Source organism: Melopsittacus undulatus, chromosome 7 (assembly GCF_012275295.1).
Source record: "Melopsittacus undulatus isolate bMelUnd1 chromosome 7, bMelUnd1.mat.Z, whole genome shotgun sequence".
In the NCBI taxonomy this organism is placed as follows: Eukaryota; Metazoa; Chordata; class Aves; order Psittaciformes; family Psittaculidae; genus Melopsittacus; species Melopsittacus undulatus.
The window spans coordinates 9400915-9420626 of record NC_047533.1 but is presented as its reverse complement, the minus strand read 5'-3'; the positions used below and the strand labels follow the sequence as shown (position 1 = coordinate 9420626).

At 38.8% G+C, this 19712-nt stretch overlaps 1 protein-coding gene across 3 annotated transcripts in view; it reads right to left on the bottom strand.

Moving 5' to 3' along the window:
• The window catches only part of FAM193A (family with sequence similarity 193 member A), a 46584-nt gene that overhangs the window by 1987 nt on the left and 24885 nt on the right, over nt 1–19712 (bottom strand). For all 3 annotated transcript variants that reach the window (XM_005148526.4, XM_031048411.2, XM_031048410.2), the window contains 10 exons: nt 18918–19071; nt 18637–18816; nt 16020–16271; nt 13434–13632; nt 11804–12076; nt 11197–11479; nt 9842–10028; nt 7811–8041; nt 4717–5560; nt 1723–1804 (listed from right to left, as the gene is read on the bottom strand). In XM_005148526.4, coding sequence (XP_005148583.1) covers nt 1723–1804; nt 4717–5560; nt 7811–8041; nt 9842–10028; nt 11197–11479; nt 11804–12076; nt 13434–13632; nt 16020–16271; nt 18637–18816; nt 18918–19071 — 2685 coding nt within the window. The remainder of the gene's footprint in view (nt 1–1722; nt 1805–4716; nt 5561–7810; nt 8042–9841; nt 10029–11196; nt 11480–11803; nt 12077–13433; nt 13633–16019; nt 16272–18636; nt 18817–18917; nt 19072–19712) is intronic.

The window sequence follows — 19712 nt, the reverse complement described above, 5'->3', positions numbered from 1 at the left end:
AGTAGATTACACCAATTACTCATTACAAACCAGTACATTAAGAAGCGTTAAAGCTTCCATTAGGAAACACATTTGACAAGTTTATCTCCAAACTTCAGCTGTGCTTCTACAAATATAAGATACTGCTTCATTCATCCTATTGAGAATAGAGAATTAATGAAAAGAACTGAACTGATGAAAAAAAGATTTTTTAAATTTTCTTGTTACAGATACAACAAACTTGAATGAAGCCAAGAATATTCCATGAAGTGCTTGGGTAATGGTTCTTTTCCAGCCTAGCTGATTCTATGACTCTATGAAACCCATGAAGGGCTGAGCACCAACACTAGCAGCCTAATATATGCCATGTTTCACTTATAAAACCTACATTTCAACTTAAAAAAAAACATAAAAATCCGTTAATTGGCACCATTCAGGAAAATAAATTTTAAGAATAGAGAAAGTGCACTTTTGAAAATTTCCTCAGGTAGTACATTGTAACTCCATAAATAATCAGACATATGCATTTTGTATAGTAATAACAAGCAGTACAGAGAAGCAGTTATATTGTCCTTTGTAAAACTCAGACACAGATTTCATCCCAGACACAGAGACAATGAAAACTGTAAGAATTCAGAGAAGAACTTGAAATCCATACTCAAAGCCCTCTCTTAAGAAAACCTCCATCCTTTCATCAAACAGCATTTCACAGAACTACCAAAGACATGTTGATTCCTAAATGGTTAAATTGCAGAAACCAATTTATTTGTAACATTTCAGATTTGGCTCTCATGACAAAAGGCTTATTAGATTAGATTAATGAGAAATCAGCACACCCAGCCACAATTAAACACCACAAATTTGAGTAGTTTCAGTATTATGGAAGAACATAGAATCACAGAATGCATCAAGTTGGAAGGATCCATAATGACAGAATCCAACTCCCTGCACCTTGCAGGACTACCTAAAACTAAACCACAAGCGCTACATTACTTAAACACCGGCTGTCTACTCATATTTGAGGAATTTAAAGGTAACATGATGTGTAAATCCCCAGAGCAACCAAAACACACAGAAGGAAATTTTCACAAGCAGTTTCATATTATTCTTCTATACTACCTCTACCATATCCTTCATTGCCGTAGCATAAGCATCCCTTCTTTATGATTTGCACAAGATAATATCTAAGTTGTACCATCTCTATTTCATGTGCAGTATAAAATTCCAAACTAATAGCTCCTATAAACAAGGAAGAGAATATCATGAACAAACCTTTTCGAAATAGCTGCTCTGAAATGTAAAACGTCTTACTTGCTCAACACTTTGTCTTTTCCCTTTTTTTTAACACTAGTCAGTATGTGGTTTGTATGAATAATAAAAGAAATATTCATGCAAACTTTGCTTATAGAAAATAATGGTAACTGAGAATATTCTGAGAGCCTTGATGAGAACCTGGGGGACAGACACATGGACGATTCTGGCACTCATTCCTGTGTTTGTGCTACTCATCTACAATCTGTAGATCTACAGCTTCAGTGACTTATATTCAGTATTCAGAATGTCAGCTGTAAGAGGATTTGTTGCGTTACAACACAGTACAACACAGGCTTTTCTGCTAGGAGTTAGTAACTTAGTTGTGGGTTGGTTTTCGGTTGTTGGTTTCATTGGTTGGTTGGTTTGTTTTAAAGTCACAGCATGGGAAGAAGCACAACAGCTTTATGTATAGGGATTACAGCACTTTACCTTTTAAAATACTCCACTTCTCGCTCTGTTTCATCCATTTCCACACTGTCTAGATCAATGTCTTTGGGTAAAAACACATCATCTACAAAGCAAAAAGGATGACACTATGTTAGGTTCCCTGGCGGGGGGGAATGGAGAGAGGAAGGAGCTTGAAGAAGCTGCATTAAAGAGGTTTCTGGAGAACTGTCTCAACTTTGTAAACTACTGATTATTCACATTTAGGCTAAATTAATACAAGCTTATAACTAAAAAGACACTTCTTAAAATGTACTGATACCCCCCCTACTCAGCCTTTAAGGAGTTACACTGAAAAAGTAAGAGATGAATCAATAGTGAATTCGCTGACTGCATGGGTTGCAAAAGATGCCATACACCTGGAATACACATGAGAATGGTCAAATTAAACAAAGGGCTCGAAGAATCAGATAGGTAATGAACAGTGTTCAACTGCCTGAAATTTGGTGGCCTTAATACTAAAAGGCAGTTTTAGAAACATTTTTAAAATGGTATTTATATAACAAAAATAGTTCCAAGAATTTGGGGATTGTAGAGCTCCTGCTTACTCCCTCTGGGACACGATCATCAGGTTGTGTCTGCAAGCTTCTAGGTCAGCCTACCTACAACTAGGAATTTTGCTAAACATTCTTTAACATATTTTAATGTGGCCTGAATTTAGGCCTCAACTACAGAAACAAAGTCTCTTAAAAATCTGTGTATGGTTTTCTTTTGTACTAAAAAAAAAGCTTCAGAAAGCATAAATTTTTGTAGAAACTAATTTGAACATTTTCTTCTTGCAATATCTCTTATTACGTATGCACTCCAATTTAACTTCTGAAGCAGCTTCACAGCATATTCCAAAAAAGGTGAGACAAACTTAAGTGAAAACTAGTACACATCAGGACTCTCTAGAACCCTCGAGATTATCAGAACAAGCAAGTAGTTTCTGAAGGCATTCCTGATTGTTTAAAAGTTGCACATCTTTGCTATGCAACTTACTTCTGAAGAAGAAAGTCTCATAAACACAGTGCTTCCCTGCATAGTTTTCTTCAGCATCTTTGTAACAAGCAGTTGAAATAATCCACCAGAATATATTTCTTTAGGAAACAGATCACACCAAAAGTAATAATGCTCACTGCCTTGACACTTCATTTTAAAACTCAGTTTACCCCCTCCCCCCATTACCCTCTTTCCGTGAGGTTTTTTTCAACTACCCTACTTCTAATTGTAACTTTTTTCTTAGTTCATTTTTTGTGTCTTCACTAACTTTGTTCATGGATGTTGTGTCTTTAAGAAAGTTCAACTAAATTATAATTGTGTATCTCAGTGTCTTTCTTGTAAGCCAGAACTACCCAGTGTGCTTCAGTCCTGATTCTTCAAAGAGCAACACAGTTACCTCTTTATAAATTCAGAAACCTGTCCCTGTGGTTTTTTCACATTTAAATATTAGTTTTTATAAACTGCAACTATACTTGATTTAAGCAGCAGAAAACAATGGTGAGGGCAGAGAGGAGGAAAACATGCAGGGAGCTACCCGAATTCTCCTGCAGTAAACACTACCTCCTACCCTGACCCCTCCCCTTCAATACTTCCTCCTTTCAATGTCTCCAATGTTCCTTTTCTGCATGTAATTCTAGAGTTTTCTCTTGCTCCAATGACTGGAGTACATTCTTCTCAATAAATTAGTAAAACAAAACCCAAACAACACCACAGCATAGTAATGCACAAGATACCAGAGAAAATGGTTCAGTGCTGTATCACTGACTGACACGGAATGGAAACACTGAACATCAAAAGAGTTAAAGACTGGAGGGCTGACTCAACCCAACCATGCAACCACAAAGTTGGGCTCTACACCTAGCACTTGCAACAACCAGGAATTGGGTACACATTTCTGTAACAAAGCTTAATAAAGGCAAGCAATCTGAAACACTGGCAGAGGGTGCCAAAGGATTAAGGTCTTGCATCTTGATGTGCTTACCAGACAGAACAGCAGTGAGAACTGCAATTAAGCACTTCTGGTGAACAGACATTTATCCACCCCTATCATTCAGCTACCAGGTGATCCCAGAGGAATGACCAGTTGCTCTGAGCACAGAGACGTCCATACTGCAAAACTGCCATCCGAACGGGCAGTACCAGTAGGGACCAAACATGTGGAAGAATAAACTGGTGCCCAACAATGGCAGCTTGATTATTATGCTGACAAAGTCAACCAGCCAACACTTGCAGGTGTTTCTCTGTTCTGGTATTTAGCTCTTAGATGTTTTCAGGAAAACAAAAAAATCCATTGGGAAAAACATTCTGCAAGTGCGACTTGTCTGAGTCAAGTCAGTCTTCCATGGCTTTTTTTTTCTATCAGATAAACAAAAAAAATCTGTTTACTAGCAAAACCTAATATTCATGTGGAGAAAACACTCAATATTATTCACTGACATCCCACTGTAAGTTTTCACTCTGGCAAAAATTAGTTTTTCAACTTACCTGTTCATACAATTAATAAAGGAAAAGAATTATTTTAACTGAAATACTTATTTATACATGAATGACTATTCTTTGGCTGCAGAATCCTCTTATTTTCCCTGCTCAAAGAGTAAGATCAACTTTAGACTACACTCTTACTGCTGCATGAGAAACACCCTTGCTTTTGAAGAAGCTGAAAATGGATTTCAGCATAATACTGCATTATTTTAAGTACTTATTTTAAGCAAGACAGGCTTTACAGAACAGACTTTCTTCACTGACAAAGGCCCCATACAAACCCAGCAGTGTACGCTAGTTTATTCATTCTTTACAGCATCCTACACCTCTTTAATAAAACTATGTGCATCTCCTAAATACTATAATTACAATGACTTGAATTTTCCCGACACCAGTTTTTCTGTTTCTCTAATTTACATTGGCAGGGATGACCGAATATAAAGATTTCAAGCTTCTGGACTTAAAATGGTAACAACAAAAACCAATCCAAGTTCTTTAACTTTCTTATACACTTACCAATTGAATTGTTGACTTTGTCCCCTTTTTTCTTCTTGCTTTTCTTGTTCTTGCCTTTTGGTTGAGGAGAATCTGCAAGTATTAGCTTATTATTTTGCTGCTGCTCACTTGGTGAAGGGGATTCACTCGTTACAGTTGCTTTCTCTTCCTTTACATGGTTCAACTGTTTTTTGTTGTTATTGTTTAATTTCTTCTCCTCTTTTTTAGGTTCTGCAAGTGTTGGGAGCTCTGCTGCTTTTGCTTTGGATTCTATTTGGTTTCTGGTTTTAGTCTGGATCTCAGCTGCTTTGGGAGATTCAACAGGCTTTTTCACTTGTTCAGTACACGGCTTGTTTATCTGCTTTAGTTTCTGTTTGCTGTTTCCTTCTTTATGTTGATGCATAATATCAAGCAGAAAAGAGAGGGGCTCATGCTGCTTTACGTTCCCTTCTTTCTGATAAAGCAGCTTTGAGTCTCTAGTGTTTACAGGATTGGATAGTTCACAGCCTGTCTCTGAAACCGGCCTCTGTTCTGTATGGTTCACGTGTCTTGACAGTGAACTGGAGGAGTTTTCTATCTTTTCTGATTGTTCAAGTGTACCATTCTGAATGTCTTCAGGTGTGTTTGGGACAGAATCCTTCACTGCCTGGCAGTTTCGAGTAAGCATGTCCACCTTCTGACAGTCTTTACCTGTTCGTTCTTTCTTCTTTTTCTTTACAGCCTGCAACTGCTGAAGTTCTTGAAGCCGTTGTAATTCTTGTTTCAGCCTCTCTTCTTCCTCTTCCTCGCGCCGCCTCTGTTCTTCAAGCAACTGGTGGTGCTCCCTCTCCCTGGCTTCAGCTTCAAGTCGAGCTTTTTCTTCAAGCTAGAAAACAACAATAAGTTTATTGGAAGTGACAAGTATTTTGGAAATTGGAATTTGAGGGACTATTACAACTTCTCTTGATGAATATCAGGACGTTGACTTATGAACGTACTTAATACACAAGTCTGTACAGCAAGAAAATAACTATTATACAAAAGCTGCCCTTTAAAGTACATTAAAATTCTTTCTATATTTTCTACATTTCTGTACTATATTTTATTATAATATATTCTACGTTTCTGCTCTTAATTCCAGATGTTGATCTTTCTTCTTCCCTGCTCACTCTCTGCAGCTTGCCACTTCATTCAGGCTTGGTACAGCCATTTGTGTTAATGTGTGGCACAGCAGCTAACTCCTTTCAATCAGGACAGCTAGGTGCCCAATGCAATCACTCTAAAACCAACAAATCTTGACTTTTCCTCTCTCATATCAGCACTGATCTTATGTTGCCTGGCTTCCTACAGGTATACTTTATCAGTCAGGTGAAGTTCCCAAAGACTGGAAAAAGGGAAATATAACCCCATTTTTAAGAAGGGGAAAATGGAAGACCTGGGAAACTCCAGACCAGTCAGTCTCATTTCTGTACCTGGCAGGATCATGGAGCACATTCTCCTGGAAACCATGCTAGGACACATGAAAAACAATGATACGGTTGGTGACAGCCAACACAGCTTCACTAAGGGCAAATCACACCTGATCAATTTGGTGGCCTTCTATAATGGGGCCATGGAAGTGCTGGATAGGGGCAAAGCAGGTGATGCAGTCTACCCGGACTTCTGCAAAGCGTTCAACTCTGTCCCGCACAACATCCTTGTCTCTAAACTGGAGAAACATAAATTTGATGGATGGGCCACCCCATGAATAAAGAACTGGCTGGATGGCCACATGCAGAAAGTTGCGGTCAACGGCTCGATGTCCAACTGGAGACAGGTAAGGAGTGGTGTCCCTTCGGGGACACCTCCGTTGGCAACATGGACAGTAGGACTGAGTGTGCCCTCAGCAAGTTTGACGATGACACCAAGCTGTGTGGTTTGTTTGGTACGCTGGAGGGAAGAAATGCCATCCAGAGGGACCTTGACATGCATTAGAGGTGGGTCTATGCTAAACTCATTAAGTTCAATAAAGCAAAGCGCAAGGTCCTACACCTGGGTCAGAGCAATCCCAGGCACAGTTACAGGTTGGGCAGAGAAGAGATTCAGAGCAGCCCTGCGGATAAGGACTTGGGGGTGTTGGTCAATGAGAAAATGAACTTGAGCCGGCTTCAGTGTGAGCTCACAGCCCAGAAAGCCAACTGTATTCTGGGCTGCATCAAAAGAAGTGTGACCAGCAGGTTGAAGGATATGATCCTGCCCCTCTAACTCTACTCTTGTGTGACCTCAATTGGAGTATTGTGTACAGTTCTGATGTCCTTGACATAAGGACATGGAACTACTGGAGCAAGTCCAGAGGAGGCCATGAGGATGATCAGGGGACTGGAGCACCTCCCATATGAAGACAGGCTGAGACAGCTGGAGCTGTTCAGCCTGGAGAAGAAGAGGCTGCGTGGAGACCTCATAGGCCACCTTCAGATACTGCAAGGCTGCTACAAGGATGCTGGAGAGGGACTCTTCATCAGGGAATGCAGAGATAGGACAAGAGGAAATGGGTTTAAAGTTAAACAGGGGAAATTTAGATTAGATATAATGAAGAAGTTCTTTATTGTGACGGTGGTGAGGCACTGGAACAGGCTGCCCAAAAAAGTGGTGAATGTTCCATCCCTGGCAGTATTCAAGGCCAGGCTGGCCATGGCAGAGGGTTGGAACTGGTTAATATTAAGGTCCTTTCGAACCCTAGCCATTCTATGATTCCATGATTCTGTAACTATTTTCCCAGTACAGAAACACTAGTTTTTCAACTCCCCCCACTTTTAAATGTTAACTCTACAAAACAATCGAATTCTTAACATCTCTAACACTTAGGAATAGCTGTCTAAACTGCATTCATGTTGGATGCACAAAATTCCAACATAAAGCTGACTTACAACAAAATACATGACAATGGTACTGTGAGGAAACCTGCCAGTCTATTACAAAATTTCTTAGGTAGCATCAGAACAGCAAAGCTAGCTGTGTAGATAGAAGCAAGCAGTGTACCAAAACCACACAGAAAACAAACATACCACTAATATGAAGTCAGTGTACACTGGTATACTTACAGAGTGCACAGTTTCAAAAACATGAGGTCTAGGATGAACATACTTTCAGGTCTTACCTTTCTTTGCTTATGTCTGGCTCGCTTGGCTGCCCGAGAACTGCTTACTGGTTTGGTTTCAGAGCTGTTTATAAACTGTAGCAAGTCTTCCACCTTTCGATGGTCAACAACACTTTCCCTTTCAGAGATCTGATCTGGTTTCTTCGGCTGCTCCTCCTTCCTTTTTGTTAGACGTAAGCGAAGCTTTTCTCGCATCTCTGCGTAATTTCTACTGGTTGGTGCAGCTGGAGGCTGAAGGACAGGAGACAAAAATTTAGTGACTAAATATAAAATTTCACTGATCTAATAATTTTTAGATTTTTTTACAGACCTTTAAATAGCTTGGAAGCTCCAAACCTCAGTATCAAACTCCTTACTGTTTGCTTGTCTACCTAGAAGTGCATTTAGCAGGCAACAGACCTGTCAGATTTGTTGCTAGCTTGTGAACTGTATTTTCTAATCGAAAGAACTGATCTTGTAGACAAATGCACAAATAGAAACACAAAAATATAACTTCAAAAGGTGATGAGTATACCACATTAAAAATCTGAAAGGAGTAAACATGTGCCGCTGTTCCCATTTTCTATGAAGTCTGTTTCCGAGTCTGGGCTACACTATCCTCTGAGCTGTGACTGTGTAGGCTTGACTACCCCACTCTGAAACGTGCCAGCATACCCTCCAGCAGTCACACATCTATAACTTGTTAACACTGCTGCAAGTTGAATCCTTGCATCATGTTTCATATCTCTTTTCCTGTCCACTGCTCCTGCCTCTCAACTCCTCATTCCTCCTCACCTCCTGCACTTATCTGGTGCCTGTTTGGAGCTACACCATTACAACTCATTAAACCAGCACAACAATGACTATTAAGTTAAAAATCCTGGAGCATCCTGCCACTTCAGCAGAATGAGTAACAAGATGCAATCAGATGACTATCAAAGACAGATCAATAATGGACATGGTGGGATTATATAATAAGAAACAGGATGCGCTCCTTGACACTTCCAGCCACAGGACAAGGACTCTGGATTCACTTCAAGCCCTAAGCTTAACCTGCATCTGATCAAATACATGGCAAATAAACTGAGCTTTTACTTCAAATAGTTTTAAAAAGTGCCAGAGACTCAAATTCTACTAGTTTACTCATTATTAAAACTGACTGTATGTAGATTTACAAATGAAGCCAGCAGGAAAACGAAATTTTAAGTTAAGAAAAAATTTCATGTGGCAACTTAATTTTAGCAAGTCATTTGTGAAAATGAAAACATATGATTACAAGAATTCACTAGACATACTACTGGTATGAAGCTAACTTAAGGATGCTTCAAATGAAGTGTTAAGTACTAAAATACAGAACGTAAGGGAAAATATTTTACATAACCTGAATGTTTTTAAAAAATCACAATGTTCTAAAGCACTCTTTAAATACAAGTCAGTGCCTATCAAAATGTACTACTAAAGAAAATTGTTTGTAATACTGGAAACAGGGAAAAATGCAGTTTGGGTTTTCCTTTGATAGAAGTATAATTTAAATTTACATTGCCTAAGGTCTAGGTAAGAGTACTTTTCTTTTCCCTTTCATTTTTCTTTTCTTTTTTCTAAATCAAGTTACTGAATTAGTGAATACTTTGAGAATTGCTACTTTTACGGATGAGAAAATGACTCATACATTGCACAAACACTAATAAAAGTATCCTGTATTAAGTGTACTTTTACCCGAACTCATTGTATTATTTATAATTACACTACTATATATGAGTGCATGAATGGTTCAATGCTCCTGTTTGCAGTTTCAGTCAAACATGGTATCTATTATTCAAATCAGTTACTTCCTAAATATTTGTCATTTTTATTGCTCTTTAATTGATTTCAACTGGAAAATTTGCTTTAATTCATTTCAAAGAGGAAAATTACATTTTACCATGCTTCTTTTGCAACTTCTCTTGAGTCAGCTCCAATGCCACCTCCTTAGTTGCAGTTTGAGAAATCACACACATTCTATGAAAAGTTAGTGACAAAAACCCCCAAATAAATTAAAATCCAGCAACTTACTCCTCCATGGCCGAAGAACTCACAGTAACAGCAGTCACAGTATTTTCCTTCCTTCTGATTTGTGGATGTTGAGGTACTGGAGCTATGCTCTGAACAGCTGTCTTCATCTTGGCTCTCCTCTCCATCATACTGTTGATGATCATAGGTGTTACTGTTCTCACAGCGATGGCCCTCACAATCAGGATCACTATGTTAAATTAAGAAAAAGATTATAAAAACTCTAGACTGTAATAAATAAGGTATCTGAAAAACAACCACCAAAAAAACCCCACAAACAACCCATATAAAGTTGTATGTACATCTACCAGGAACAATGAGTTTCAAACTGGGCTATCCTGCTACCAGTAGTGCACCAAATCCTAAAACCTTCATCTGGTAGATTGCAAATGGAGATGCTAAAAACAAAGCAGCAAGGAAAGATGATACATGGGGAAGTGATGTATAATACCTCATTTGGTGACTCACTGAATGAGCAGCCTTGAGAATGAGTTTTGGAACTGTTCTTCCCGCCTTTGAAAAGGTAAAATAGTTTCAGAAGTAGTGATTCTAGCTTTTTTAAATGGAATGGTTTTGAAACTACTGCCTATCTCATCACTTGTGGACTGAAGAGAGCTGTGCAGTTACAAAGCATTCAATTCATTTCTGAAATCCTCTGGGTTTAGGTAGATTTTCAAGCTCTTCAATAAAAAGTTTAAGGTCAGCTAAACCCAAAATGTTCCCATTTCCCTGTCTGCACCTTTACTGTCAGGGGGAAATGCTAGTGTATCTCATCAATAAGCAAGTACGTAGCGCATCCTTCGAGACTACAACTAGTGTGTAAATGGTGGGTCTGACAGCTAAGAAGTGTAGTCAGGAAAGTGTGTTGCAGGTTTCAAGACTACGTATGATCTTTTTATAGTCTGAGCTATATAGACTCTCTGAGCTATATAGACTCTCTGAGCTATACAGACTTTCACTACATAGACTCCTCCAATATTCCTAGCTTTTTATTCCAGCTTGCCATGTAATACCAAAATGACAGAAAACAGATACATTATACAACAGGTTTGTGTCAGCAGCAGCAATCACTACTGGCAATGACAGTAAGAAAGAGTAGAGCTCAACTTAATTACCCCATGTCACATTTCTGAAAGCGAGCAAACATTCGTTTTTAAGCCTCTGAACTGGGTAAACAGATTCTGCAATGGAAATCATATTTGTAAAGTCTCACACCAAGTAACATACAAAGCATCTAAAGTGGTCTCATTTGCTCAGCACACAGACAGCTCTTCTTTTATACTACAGCCAGTGGCAAAGGAAAAGAGGTATCTGTGTTTAAATTCCCCTTCTGTCATAAAAAAGAACAAGAAACTTACCTGCAGACACTTGGTGGGGCACTTACAGAGCTGTCTGTGGTTGAAGTAGGAGGTGCAACTGTAGTAGGACAAAGACCTGAATGAGGATCCACAAATCCAGGGGCTGTTGCAGCAGTTTTGGGGAAAGAAGGAGCAGCAAGATTTGGAAGATGTGGCGTAGAGGCTGGAGACAGTGCAGCAGGAGACAGGGAAGGAAGGGATGCTAAACTGGTAGGACTATTTCGGGGTGCAACTGGTGCAGAATGTCTATGGTCCTCTTTATTAATATTGTGAAACACTTCACCTAAATTGGGGAAAAAATGCTTACAGTTAAAAATAATTAAAAGCCTCCATTAACTGTCCAAACAATCATGCAGATTGCTGGATGTTCTCAGCTACTCTAAAAATCAGCAGTATTTCAACACCTTTCTATTGCCAGTTGCATATGCTGACATCAAGGTCTTTTGCAAAGTTCTTTGATCCAGGAGTACAGAGACTAACTCAAGAGTGAGAACAGCAATTAAGAAAAATCATCAAGATACATCATACTACTAAAACAAACATATAAATCTTTACAGTTTGCTAAATGTACTTGAGTCAGTTACTAAGCTGTGCCTGAAATCCTTACCTATGGATGAAGGTCTCTTGGATGATACTTTGAACTGGTTGCTGCTTGACTGCACTGTAGTTGCCGTGCAGGAGACAGAAGAAGTGGCAGAAGAGGTTGCCATGACAACTTTATTAGCTTCCATAAAGGCATCCTGGAAATTGTACAGACATTTCTTCTTTGCAGCATTTTTTTTCTCTTTGCTGTCAGTAACTGCTGTAGCTTCATTGCTAGATGTAGTAGGAAGTGCTTCAGGTCTTATTTCCGAGAGTGCTGGTGCTAAAATATCACTCCCTTCAATTGAAACATAAGTAGTAATTAGGAATCACAGAATTATAGAATTGGCATTTAGAATTAAACATTCAATAATTTAGATGCAGACCAGAAAGGATCCATTGTTAATGCTGACCTGGCATGATTACTGAACTGATAGACCTCTCCCCCTCCCTATCCCCAAGTAAGACAGCTGTAACAAGAAGTGCTACGAAGTCTCAGAGCACAAGTCACAAACCTTAGTTAAAATCGTAACACCCCTACTAAATGTGTGTTAACAAATAGCAAAGATGCTACAGGTACCTTTATGCATTTGTAATTTTAAAATTGGACACCATTTTAAATGGAAGTACATAAACTTCAATATCTGAAGTCCAAGTTAGCAATTACTATTACAAGCAGGAATGACATATCCTTCTACCAATGTAATGACATAAATCTTGCCCTCCCTTGTTTGAAATTCCAGCTAACTACAAGTTAACATCTTTGTGACAGACCTTCCACACAAGCTTGCCAATAACCATCTGTTTGAACAGCTCCCCATAACCACACATTTGTAAATGGCTGATCTATCCTACTGGTAGAGTTTTCTGGATGTTTTTAATGACATTCATTTTAAAATATCACTGTGGTAGCTTGACACAAGTTAGCAGCAGATCAGTCTGAGAAAGGCCAACACACAAACCTAAACTTCCTTTTTCATACAAGTCAAATAAAATAAAAAAGGCATTTCAGTATTTCGTATGATGGGAATGGAAGAATATATATGCATAGGGTTGTGTGTGTATATATATATATACATATACATATATATATATGTATAGGGGGGTGTGTGTACATATATATATATCTATGTATGTTATTTCTCCTCTATTTTCATCCAGTTTAACCATTAGTATTTCCAATAGCTTCCTGGTTTAAGTTAATCTTTTGCTTTATTTATGCTTCTGTCTTTTTGAATGACAATGCAGTTATCGTTGCTATGATGGGTAGGAGGATGTAGTACTGTGTTACCAGTGCTCTTGTGACTCTGTAGAAAAAAAGCAGGTCTTTGTGGCAGAAGACCAAGTTATTTAAGTTTCCCCTTAATTCCCATTTCTTTCCAATCCTAAACTTCTGAAAACAAAAATACCTCTACAATAACCATAGGTGAAAGAGAATGTGTTACTCTTTTGCTTTTAGCATCCTCTCTCCAATATGTAAGAACTGATTTTTCAATTTTCTGTTCCCATTAGAAATTACAGCACATCTCTGCCAGAATCCTGTCATACAAATCCATGATGATGAAACCTACCATTCCTGGGAAAAAAAGTGCCTCATTCCATTTCAAAGCATAAGGCTTTTAACTAGTCAGTGCAAAGTAGCAACAAAACCTCACCAGGAATTGTATCAGGCAAAAATGTAGCAGGATTCCAGTTCTTGTCATTCATCATCTCTGATCCCCAAAGACTTATAAATTTAGAGCTATTCCAATCTGGAGTGCTCCCAAAACAGCTTGGATAAATATGATCTTGGAGAGATGCATTGAATACTTGATGCTTGTTTGTATGATTCTGAACTGGAGCTGGCGGCAATGCCTACAAAAATAAAGAGTATTTTCCTCATTAATATTCTGTTTGCTTACACAGTCCCCCCAACAGCAATATTCAGATCAGTGTTTCAGTTGTGAAGGCCATTATAAAAGGTGTAATAAACAATATTTCCCAGAATGATAAAATGCTGGTTTGTTGATTGTTAATGCAGATAATACATTACACACATTGTATGCACATGTATGTATTTGATAATCACAAACACTGCTTTTTGATTCAGTTAACTGATGAATACAAAAAAGTGATCTTCAAAAAAACCTGGGTTAATATGTATTGGTAGGCCCTCATTTTTAATTAAAACCAGCATCTGTATGAACACAGAACCTGTTAGGTATAATTACCTTTCAAAGCCCAAGCTGCCAAAACCAACCCTCTGTGACATGATAATCATTACCACATAAGACAACTGTAATAAAGGGATTACAGACACTTCAAGATTGAAAACAAGGGCAGTAGAAAAAGAAATAAAACACTTATTTGAAAACATAATTTTAAGGTTGATTACATTCTTCTTTTCTTTTAGTTTTTCATCTCCAGGTACTAACAGGTTCCTAACTTAACAGCTAAGGAATACACCTTTTTATTTTAAGAAGTAATTGAGGAAAAAAAGGGAACACTCTTGTTTTACAGGGGCAAGTTGTTGTGGCTTATCCCACTTCTTCTGGCTGAAAGTGTTTACTCATATTCTAAAATGTAACTTTCTCCCAAAGACCTTGTGCAATGCAAGCATTATATTCAATTACTGTCAATTTTAAAAGAATCCAAGGAAAAGCAAGTTTGCTCTATTTTTTCATTATATTTGATTTAATGAAAAAAATACACAGCAATAGATATAGATATTATCTGCTGAGTCAATGACATTTCAGACATGAAAGTCTAAACACTCATGGCCAAGCAAACTTCTTATATACTGTCTTCTTTCCCTACATAGAAGGATTTTCATCATCTAAGGGTAAAGACAGGAGGGGCTGGAATGCCCTGCATTAAAGAAAATGGGTACACTTGGCTACAGCGCAACACTTCACAGGGCAGAACAGCCTATCCATGCTGAACCAAGCCTGATCCAACAGGGCTAATTAGCTCACTCTCTACCATCTCTGCTGAATTCAGTTGGCTGCTCAAAGGCAAAACCTCCCTAAAGCTTCAGCATCCACATATGTCTTTCCAGCTCCAGCACAACATAAATACATGGAGCCCAGCTGGTTTAGGTGTCATGCCAGGGCTAATAGACCTGGCCTGCATTACAACACCACTCAGTGATAGCAGCCTGCTTGCCTACTCTGCATGGTGCTTCTGGTGCAGCCGTGACAGTGTGCAGCAGGTGTTCTGCTACACAAAGGTCTCCTGGAAGGAAAGACAACTGAGGTCAGGGGGTGGGAGCTTGAGTAGATGGATCAAAGCCTGAACAGATTGCTTAACGGATGTAAAAAGAGGTCTGGAAGGATGGCAGAAGGTGGGGTACAACAATTAGGGGTTTCAGAAGAACAGCAGTGGGGTGTTGAGAAATGGCAGGTTGGTACTCTGCAGTACAAAACTGGTGCACTGCAACAGAGACAAGGAAGGGACACTGACAAGACAAGAAAAAACAAAGTGGCTGTTCAGAAGGACTGTAAGAGTTATGTAATAGTCATCTTACTGAACTAATCTGCTCTCCTTACAACCGCAGGATCACTGGACCGAATGAGAGGGAGATGACAGGAATATGTACCTAATGAGAAACACTTTGCCCCTATAAGCAGCATTCACAGTTCAACTGATTGAAACAATATGTGGAACAATAATAATTCCTGCTTTTGACTGATACTTCTGAAAATCTGTCACCTGATCCCCACATCTGTCATATTACTTACAAGTTTTGGGCAAAAGAAACTTTGCAGAACCTGCAAAAAAGGCAAGTACTCTCAAAGCACAAAACACTCTTAGAAATAGAATTCTAGGCTTCAACTAAAAAAGAAATCGTATTTTGAACTACAAACCTCAGGATATTATTGCCAAAATGGAATATTAAATTTTGACCTTCAGTATATATGAAATGAAGATTTAATTGGTTGCATTGCACAGTGAAGTCTCATCACTGTTTCCACCATCATTCATGGTGGAATCACTCTTCTGACTCCACATGCTTTCTAATTACAGTAAGGAAATCACCAGTCTGCTACTGATACCTTTTGCCCTGCTGTATGAACCTCCCACAAGTTCTGAATGCCTCCTACTCCCCATCCCCCACTATTCCCTTCAAAAGGGCTACTATAAACACACCGCAATTTAAACCAACTTTCATGGTTTCACTGACACACAGTCACACTGGTTTGTAAAGTGTACAGCATTTTTCCTGGGATGAGGATGCATCCCATCTCGTTCAGCAGGCTTACCTTATTGTGTGTAAAGGGAGAAGCTGTATACAAGGTGGGATGGATAAGTGGACGAGGCAGATGAGGAATTGTATGCAATGGTATATGTCCATGGATGTGAGGATAAAGATGAAGTGCAGGATGTGCAGGTTTTTCAGGATTCATAAACTGGTGGCCAGCAGGCAAACGTCCAGTTGCAAGTGCAGAGGCTGTTAGACCTGAGGCTTCTTGTTTGCAAACGTGACATTCACAAGCATTAGGACCTTGGTCAGCCTATAAGAAAAAAGAGAGAATTTTTTTCAGTCTACTCAAGAGACAGTAAAATCAGTGATTTGTCCCATCCTTTTTTCTTAGCAATCATTTTGCATACAGCAATTAATATTTTCAGAGCATCCACAGAATCATTTTATCTCATGCCAATGGAAGAACCTTGTAAAAGCACAGTGGAGGACCTTTACCTTAGTTAAGCATAGAATGTCCTACAAATTGACAACATTTCTTACTCTACAGACATTAAATATCCACTATTAGTGAGAAGAAGCAAGATACTGTTACAAATAATCCAGAACAGCCAGGAATAGGAACCTTGACAGCATTTGATCATTACTGTGCAATCAATTATCCCACTGTAACAAAAATAACCAGATGATTATTTTCCACAATTTTCTAAACAAACGGAAAAACAGTATGTGTAGAAACCAGTAACAAAGGTTAATTAGCTAATAAAGCTGGAAGTAGTCCTAAGCTGCCTTAGGCAGAGCATTGCCAACATGTCAAGGGAATTAATCTTTCCATTCCGCTCAGCACTAGTGAGACACTTCTGGAGTGCTGGCTCCAGTTCTAGGCGTCCCAGTCCAACAGAGACATGGACATACTGCAGTAAGTCCAGTGAGGGACCACAAAGATGATTTAGGCCTTGGAGCATCTGTCATACAAGGAAAGGCTGAGAGAGCTAGGACTGTTCAGCCTCAAGCCAGAAGATTCAGGGGGATATTACCAGCGTGCGTCAGGGAAAAGGAGAGGAAAGAGCACAGAGCCAGGCTCCTCTCAGTAGTATCCCATGAAAGGACTAGAGGAAATGGGTACAAACTGAAGTACAGGAAAGTCCACTCGAGTTTAAAGTGTTTATTTATGAAAGTGGTTGAACATTGGAATGCGTTACCTGCAGCAGTTCTGGAGCCTGCATCCTTGGTGATACTCAAATCCCAACTCAAAACTGCTGACCAACCTTCTCTAGATGACCTTGCTTTGAGCAGGTGGGCTGAAATAGACCATCTGCAGATGTCCCTTCCAAACTTAACCCTTCTGTGGTAGTGTGAAGCAGACATTTCTAATGAAAAATTTCATAATAGCATCAACCATGAGAAACCCTTGGCCTATTAGAACCTTTTACTGATCTCAAAGTACCATTAACTTCTGTTATCTCAAAAGACTTCAGGCTTTTGAACAAATGGAACCCAGGAAGGAGGAGCTCCATTTCCTTCTCTCAGCTCAGTACTTTTTCTTGCCGCTGTCATCTGACATTTCAGTGGGAGGTAACTTTACCAGAAGCAATACCCGTAACACTTCCAATTGCTACTTTTCCTAGTACATTTTTCCAAAAAGCAACACTAGCTAACTTAGCTGTCTAGAAAAGGTTTCCTCTCAGAAACAACTCTACATAATCACTTAAAAGCATTCCAGCCTTTGAAACAAGGTATATCTGAGCAACCAAATATTTCATAAACCAAATAACAATGATAAAATTAATCAGTTGTACATAGAAGTAGTACATAGAAGAAAAAATAACTTGCTCATGAAAAACTGTAATATCAAGAAACCAGTAATAGTCTACTAGCAAATGAAAATGGAAAAGAGATGTCAAACAGTATGGTGAGATTAAAAATCCAATTCTGACACATCTTTGGTTACTGACCATGAAAAGGAATTCGAAGAGAAATAAAGATATGGACTAAATGAGCAACCTCAAGAGAGAACATCAAAAAATTTCAAATGCAACAATGTGTACGAGTGAAATCACTTGAATGCAGCATTACAGGATATTCAGCTCTGATTAGAAAAATCAGACTAAAAAAAGAATGTCATTAAGACTTCCTCAGAATAATTATAAGAAAATTCTTTTTCTCAAAGAAAACAGAGGAAGGTTAAATCTGCCTTTCTATCTTGCATCTTAGTTTGCTTCCCTAAGGCAAGTAGACTTACATAATCCTCAAAGGATTTTCCACAACAAATGCTGAATCTGTTTACCGGTTTCAAACTAGTCTGACAGAGGTCTCAGCCCATGTAAGTATTATGCCATTGGTCAGCCATCCACAGAAAAAGATCTCAACATACTCACTGAAAGTAGCTTAATACGCTTAACAAATGAGAAAATGCTTCTAATGGAAGGCCTTACAAACACCCGAATCACATGGGAACATGCAATGGGAGTTTCCACCTGACTGTTGTCTAAGCTCCCAAAGGTACCTCCTCTGATGTGGATTCTTTTGTCCAGTAAGTAATAGAAGTGGCTGGTATGTTCCCTCTCAAAGCAGCAAACCTATGTTGTAGCTGCAGGGTAACTCAGAGTAAAATGTACTATCATTCAAGCACCTACATTTAAAAAATTAGTTTACTAGAAGGGTTGCTTTCAGATTACCTGCTGACTGGGATAAGAAGGTGGTGGACTATCCATTTTTGCTTCATCTTTCCTTAATGTCCTTTTTCCTAGAGACATTTCCTCCTTCTGAGTCCCCGGCGGTTCACCACTGCTCTCCCCATCTGCTTCTTCATCATCTGCTTCTGAGGAGCTGCTGCTAGTACTGCTCACCTGCGGAGACTGGACAACATTAACTCATTAACACACTGGTGGAGGACTGGCCTTTCTCCATCGAGCACATCCAACTGCTAGAAGAAGATACAACATCATAAATGCTGTACCTCATCTTTCAGTGCCATGTTTTCACCTCCGCCATTTAGCTCACTGTGGATTCCATTCATGTTGGCTACAACCTCTGCATCATCGTAATTATTCAGTGGGTAGATATCAGCAAATTTTGCTGATAATGGTGCAACATCTTCATCATCGCTACCACTGAGGGGAAAAGAGGCTTAAATAAATCACAGTGCACAGTGACCTCAGTTACTATGAAAGCAAGTAGAACACCAAAATTAAATAAAAGTTGTAGGAATGTTTCCATTAGGAGTCAAAGGACTGTCTTCCAACTTGTTTCACTGAACTTACTTTTTCAAGCAAGAAGGTAAAGAAACCTGCCATATCATCCAACTGAATTTAACAGTTGCATGCCTGAACCTGGATTGAAAATAAGCTTCGCTGCTATTTCTATGAAAAATATTTTTCCAAGACTGTTTTCTAACCAAGAATCTACATAACTAATAAAGACAGGTTATGTATGATCTTTAATTTGACTAAAAAAAAACAAAGGCAAAACGAAAGCCTTATGCCAATGTCTTCTTTTACAGAAAGTGTCAAGTGGAAAAAAAATTAAAGTTTTTCCATACATCAAATGTCAAACCAATATCATTAAGTAGGGAACACTGAACACATCACAGTAACTCTTATATTTCTCAATAGCAATTAGCTCCCAGATGACCCCAAAACTACATGGTTTTCAGAATCTGCTCTAAAACGCTTAATGGGAATTTTTTCCATAGAGACAGCTAGTAAAAGAACATGCATGTTTAATTACCGGCTCCAGGGAGGTGTTGCTAAGA